This window comes from Sycon ciliatum, chromosome 6 (assembly GCF_964019385.1).
Source record: "Sycon ciliatum chromosome 6, ocSycCili1.1, whole genome shotgun sequence".
NCBI lineage: Eukaryota > Metazoa > Porifera > Calcarea > Leucosolenida > Sycettidae > Sycon > Sycon ciliatum.
Window position 1 is genome coordinate 31,513,795 of NC_088648.1, and position 6,687 is coordinate 31,520,481.

General features: G+C 46.9%; 1 protein-coding gene across 1 annotated transcript; it reads left to right on the top strand.

The window, feature by feature from the left end:
- Nucleotides 1–2,670: 2,670 nt before the first annotated feature.
- LOC135820217 (uncharacterized) lies at nt 2,671–3,153 on the top strand. Its single transcript, XM_065333533.1, has one exon. The coding sequence runs from the start codon at nt 2,671–2,673 to the stop codon at nt 3,151–3,153; it is 483 nt and encodes a 160-aa protein (XP_065189605.1).
- The last annotated feature ends 3,534 nt before the right edge of the window (nt 3,154–6,687 follow it).

Here is a 6,687-nt window from a genome sequence, read left to right on the forward strand (position 1 = left end):
TATTAAAAGTGATCTAAAGCACGCCAATATTGATATTTCTGACTGTTTTGAACTGGCTCTAGACAAGAAAGAATGGCTGATGCTTGTGGAAAATGTGCTGCGCTTGCGTAGTTGTTCTTACTGCGATACGTTCTAACAATAATGAGATGCCTTTTGTCGGCTCTTCTGCCTGGATTTCGTTGACAGATGCGTTAAGCCCATGGATCCTTCCATGAGTGACATGCGAACTGTAACTATTATTTCGACATGTCCTCTCTGACTCCATATCGATGCGAGGAAGAACTCGTTTGTTGTAAACCAGACGAACATGTACGAGTACCGACGTCATTGAGTTGTCATTTTTCATGCTTTCGCGCGGAATATTTCTTCGAGTTCACAGTGAGTTTTCCAGGCAGCGCTCGACCGCTCATACGGTAAGACGGCAAACTCCCCGGGCGATCGCCAGGATTGCTAATCTTTTTGAAACTGACTATAGGGCCGACTGGCGCAATGTACGCTTCAGGCTTCCAGCATTCTCGTACACGACTCTGACGGGTATTTTATATTTTCGTATGGCTTTGTTTACAGCATGATCCACTTGGTCAGATTTGTACGGTAATTTCAAGAAGGCACTGGATGGGTTTGTCCAACGCTGACGCTTTGGCTTTCTAGCTCGTGTGCGTGCCTCGAGTTGAAGAGCTGTACAAACTGTAGAAGCCGCTGTCTGCCATAGGTCCAGAGGATTAGGATGTCGTCGATGTAGCGCTTGTACACTAGTGGCTTGATCTCTGCGGTCTGTAGACTTCTGGTCTCGATTGTATGCATAAAGATAATGGCGAAGGGTGGTGCCAGGCCGTTGCCCATGGCAACCCCGTCGATCTGATGATATACCTGATGTCAGAACTCGAAATAATTGTGGCTCGGCACAAATTGCAGCAGGTTACGTACCACGTTCAGGCTGAGGCCAAACGTGTCGATCTGCTCTAAGTGGTTCTCTAACTCCTCCATCACAGCATCGACCCCTTCCTGGATTGGGATGCTGGGGTATAAGCCGACTACGTCCAAAGTCACGACGATTGTACCTTGAGGAGCTTTTAGACCAGGACATTGGTCCTTGATGCAGTCGAAAGCTTCTGTTGTATTAGCTAGGTGTGCCGGTACAGATCCAAAGAGTTGTTGTAGTATACGTTGTACTTGGTCCGCCAAGTTAGAATTGGCGCTTATCTTCTCACTTGGTTTTTCGGTGTTCTGCCTATGTCACACGGCATGGAACCACCGATTCACCATCCGAATATAACCATTGACCAACATGCGGGCAGTCTCACTCAGCTTCTCATCGGCAAGGTGACAGGCATGCACTGCCTTTGAGCGTGATTCGAGACGAGGAGAAGTGGAACAAGCTATGAAATGTGCAGCAGCTGTCCGGATCGAACATTTCAGCTCTTCCTCCAGCGACGATAGTGGGGAGGAGGATGTGTAACTTGCTTGAATTGTCGACTGAGTTGCTTACTGACATGTAAATAATCATGTACATAGTGCTTTGTGATCGTGGCTTGTTTCTAATATTCGTATTTCCTTCCTGAGACAAGTGTGAAGATAAGCGCCAATTGTAGCTGGTCGGACCAAGTAGTATAACTGAGATTCCAGTGGTAGGTCCACCACAAGCGGTCACAACAGGCCGCAATGGCAGATTCTGTTTGTGGTCCTTCGGGAGGCCGTACCATTCCGGGAATCTTGTACATAACGGTTGGATGTCATCCAATAGCTTCTTGTCCATGCCGCTTCACTCTGTTGCAAGTACGTCTTTTACTTTCTTATTTATTCATTTATTTCTGCACCTCGTTGCCTGTCAAGACAGCCAATTGAATTGAGGAGAGGGTGAGACCAACCACGGAAGAAGAGAAAAAAGAAAATGAAGAGCATGTACACATAGTGGGAAGGGATTAGCAACTTACAAAGCAATGGGATGCTCAGCGAGCTATGCAGCGGAAATGGGGACTGTGACTTTGTTTACTGGGAGATACTGAAGTGCTGTCTGACGAGGGTACGGAATTTGGGCATATCTGGAGCTTGCTAACACCGGGAGGCAGTTGGAGCCACGTGGAGTAGGAGGAAAAGAAAGGGGAATTTACGAATAGGGTAGACCTAGCTAGGGGGAGACAATCGCAGCTTCGGGTGGTGCCACCTGAATTGAACCAATTAAGGGACTGTAAATGAGCAGGGTGCTGGTCAAGAAAAATCGAATGTGCCAGGGTGCACTTGGAAGCATCAAGGTAGTGTTGCAGGGTGGTAGTGGATGCAGAGTGGTAGTGGATGCAGAGTGGTAGTGGATGCAGAGTGGTAGTGGATGCAGAGTGGTAGTGGATGCAGAGTGGTACTGGATGCAGAGTGGTAGTGGATGCAGAGTGGTAGTGGATGCAGAGTGGTAGTGGATGCAGAGTGGTAGTGCGTACAGAGTGGTAGTGGATGCAGAGTGGTAGTGGATGCAGAGTGGTACTGGATGCAGAGTGGTAGTGGATGCAGAGTGGTAGTGGATGCAGAGTGGTAGTGGATGCAGAGTGGTAGTGCATACAGAGTGGTAGTGGATGCAGCAGCATAAATAAATAAAATACACAAAGAAAAGCTACGAGCCTGAAAAAACACGTGCCAAACTCGTAGCTGCAAACAAATTGTCCTATCCTTTGCATTGACATGAGTCGTGCGTTCCACACTGTTCGCCGTGATGTCCTTCTTGAGGTCCTGCACTCATTCCTGGACGCCTGCGACTTACGCATAGTGCAGATGCTGCTCACCAATACATGGCTTGAGTCTCGGGTAAGAGGTGCACCGCTAGAGAAGTTCTCCACAAACATTGGAGTCCCAGAAGGCGATAGCCTCTCTACCGTTCTATTCATCTTTTACTTAGAGGCTGCCCTCAAGGAGCTGCGACAGGCATTGCCGGTCCGACCATTGTCAGATGGCGGTCTGCCCCTCAACATCGGTTACGCAGACGACGTTGGCTTCATTAGCCACAGTGAAGCCTACCTTCGGGAATTAGAAACCATTGCCCCAACCATTCTCGGCAAATGGCATTTGAACATCAATGCGTCGAAAACCGAGTATGCAGAAGTATCAAGGAAACCCGACCGGACTGACGAAGTGTGGAGATCAGTTAAAAAATTGGCTCTTTGCTAGGGGATGCTGAAGACGCTGCCAGACGGAGACAACTTGGTGGCTGCGCATTTTGTCCATGTACCTTCTCTGGTTCCGATGCATGGCCAGCAATCGAGGACATCTGAGAGTTGTAATTCTTGTACTCCTCCAAGGTGTGATTTTTGGCGTGCTGGGCCAAGCACAAGGAAGCCATCTGCAGAAAACAGCAGAAAATGGTTGTTGTTTGATCCTTTGGCGTAATCTTTGTTTCTAGTCGAAGCTAGTTGCTGTTTGGAGCAGAAACGCTGAAATTGACTATTTTCTGCATGTACTCATACATGTACTCATGTAAACTCGGAGGGAGTTGTGATTGCTCGTGAGAGTGCTCAATACACCAAGGTGCAGAGCCTAGTACACACACTTGAGAGGGACGAAAAGCGTTTCTTCTGTAACTCTGAGTTTCACGGTTTTAACCGATCATGAGACCTGATCTAGTCTGATGATCGGTTAAAACCGTGAAACTCAGAGTTACAGAAGAAACGCTTTTCGTCCCTCTCAAGTGTGTGTACTCTGCTCTGCGCCCCTTGGTGAACATTTCTTGTGCTTGTGGAGCTGCTGAAAAGGACCACTGGTTTGTCTAGTTCCTGGTTTGAAAGTGGAGAGACGACTGTTGTGCCTTGAACAAGGAGTAGAGAGCGATAACGGTACGTGTGTGGCTTATTTTTGAGTGCTCCTCGTACATTTTTGATCGTGATAGAAATTCTCAGACTAAAGTCAGACCAAAGTCAGCGCGATGATGGCCTTACAGTTTTCTTGTGGATTTTTTAGTTGTTTCATCTTGTATCTATGTCAGTATCGTGGTGAAGTGGAGAGGGTGATTTTCTTCCTCTAGGCTTCGTTCGGCCGACTTTGCTTCGTCCTCGTTTAAAAGTGATCCTGAAAAAAGGTCGATTCGCAAAATTATGTTGATTTTCAATGTACGTGATGACATGCGATGGCTAGCTGTGTGGCGAAATCAGCGAGCGTCTCAGGCTGCGACTGTATGAGGCGTACATCGTCAGGCGAAATTACTGGTCAGTCGGCGACACGCATTTTTCAGAAAAATTTGCGTTTCACCTGCTGGGAGAGTATGCGTGTACTCGAGTCTCATCCTGAGCACGTTTTTTCTTTTCTTTTTCAGCTCCAGTATAGCTGTATTTTTCATTGCAAAGCCGTCCTCGATTGTTGTGTTCGTTGTTCAAACGAAGTGGACATTCAATCATGAGGGCAGAGGACATAGGAGCCGGATTGGAGTTTCTCGTGGCATAGGACGGCCACACAGAGACATTTTGGGATTTTCTGAATATAAAATACCGTACGCACGATGCTGAGATCAATTTGTGCGATATCAAATTGTTTGTGATCTACCACATCGAGCAGAACGGGATCCAAACACAAGCTTACCGACCGTTAGGCTGCCGACCAGACTGGACAAATGATCCCTGGCTTTACCAGACGCCAGAAGTCGGAGACCATGTCCTTTGCCGCGACGTCCATCTCCAAAAAGAACTCCATCTTCGTCGTGAAAAGGCTTGAAATACTCAATATTCAACCGAGATTCGCGGACTCGCACTTTCTCGGATCGATTAATTTCCTGCTGGAACAGTTGCAGGGCAGCTTCCCGCCACTGTTTCAACAGGCGATGGCTCCAAAGCAAGCCTGGAACAAGCCATATCGAGGTTGCAAGCCACCCCTCTCAGCAAAAAATTCGAAGAAATTCGAAATTTCAGTGGTTGAAGATATACTTTGAAGAGAATTTCAAAAAGTATGTTTCGCGGAGCGATCACTCAACCTACGTCATTCAAACTTTGCAGGATGGTTCAGACGTACATTCTAGGAATGGAACCACAGACGATGATGCCATAGCTGACACACAGAGTAACACACACAGCAGATTCGTGTGCACAGATACTAAATTAGTGGACGTCGTCATCTTCTTCCCGCTGATCTCGAATGTACTATGACGTGCTATTTCGCCTGACATCATATCTGTCCTCACGTACAACAGTGGCACCTGGGGTCTTTCCAAAACTGAAATGGCCTGAATGGACAGTTTCCACCGACGACAGCTCCGCTCAATCATTGACATGCATCATCCCCGGCACATATCGAACGAGACCCTGTACAGGAGGTGCAAAACCCAGCCATTAAGCGTCACCATCAACGTGGGACTCCGATGTTTGTGGAGAACTTCTCTAGTGGTGCACCTCTTATGCGAGGCTCAAGCCATGTATTGGTGAGCAGCATCTGCACTATGCGTAAGTCGTTGGCGTCCAGGAATGAGTGCAGGACCTCAAAAAGGACATCACGGCGAACAGTGTGGAACGCACGACTCATGTCAATGCCAAGGATATGACACATTTTTTGCAGCTACGAGTGTGGCACGCGTTTTTCAAGCTCGTAGCTTTTCTTTTTAAATGCCTCGATCGTTAAGTCCACCTTCTCGTACATCGCTGCATCTGATAGTAATGCCTCCGCCTTTTGCAAGTGGAGCTCCTGCTTCATTGCTACCATTTTTTTTGCTTTTATCAGATGGTTCGATGATGATGTCTGGTGCTTTCCTCAGACGGGTCAGTTCCTGTCGATCTTCTTTTGATATATTGGGTCTTGATGGTCTGTACTTGTCATACGCGGCCAGTACGTCTACCTGAAGAAGGCCATTGGCCGAAACGTTGTATAATGGAATGGTTCGGAAATTTGCAGAATATTTTTGAATGGGTGGGTTCACCCAAGTGCACTTACTATGAAACTGCAGGAAGCCTCCCAACTTCATCTCATTATTATGATTATGATTATTATTATTATTGTAAAAAAAGAGAATAAACACATGAGAACGAATTATGCAGCAACTATCTACGACTGTAAAAAGATGATTAACTGTAAGAAAGTGCGATAATACGGCACAAAACTGACAGGTTACCTAGACATTCAGCGACCCGAGACCTAGCTCTAACCCTTCTCCAGTACACAAACCAGCAGCCTTCCAACATGGAAGGTTCATGTTTACGTAGGACCGAAGGGGGGGGGGGGGGGGTGAGCGAAGCACAAGCTAAGTCCTGCGGCAACAAAGAATGCCGACTGTTACAGGTTGATGAGCAATCAGCAATATCGGAGATAAAGAAAGGGGGAAGCTTTGCGAATACGAATTCTACAAAACAAGACTCCAATATGTAACGGTCTTCCTGATGCATGACACTATCAGATTTGGAAAGGTCCAAGAGGGGACCCCGTCCGAACCTGAGCCTTCCAAGTTGGAAGGTTGTTGGTTTGCGCATTGGAAAAGTGTTGGACGTAGGTGTCAGGTTGCCGAATGTCTCAGTACTGCTTATCAGTTTTGTGCCATTTTGTCGCACTCGCTGACTGTATAAGATCTGGTTATGTTGGTGGACAGTTAGTCATAACTCGTAACATTTTGTCCTTTTCCTCTCTTCATCATAATTATGTTTACTAGTAATATTACTAGGATGCGCTGCATGCACTTGAGTGAGCCTGCAGAAAGTTTTCTATGCTCCACACCTGTCAACATGAGTACATGGA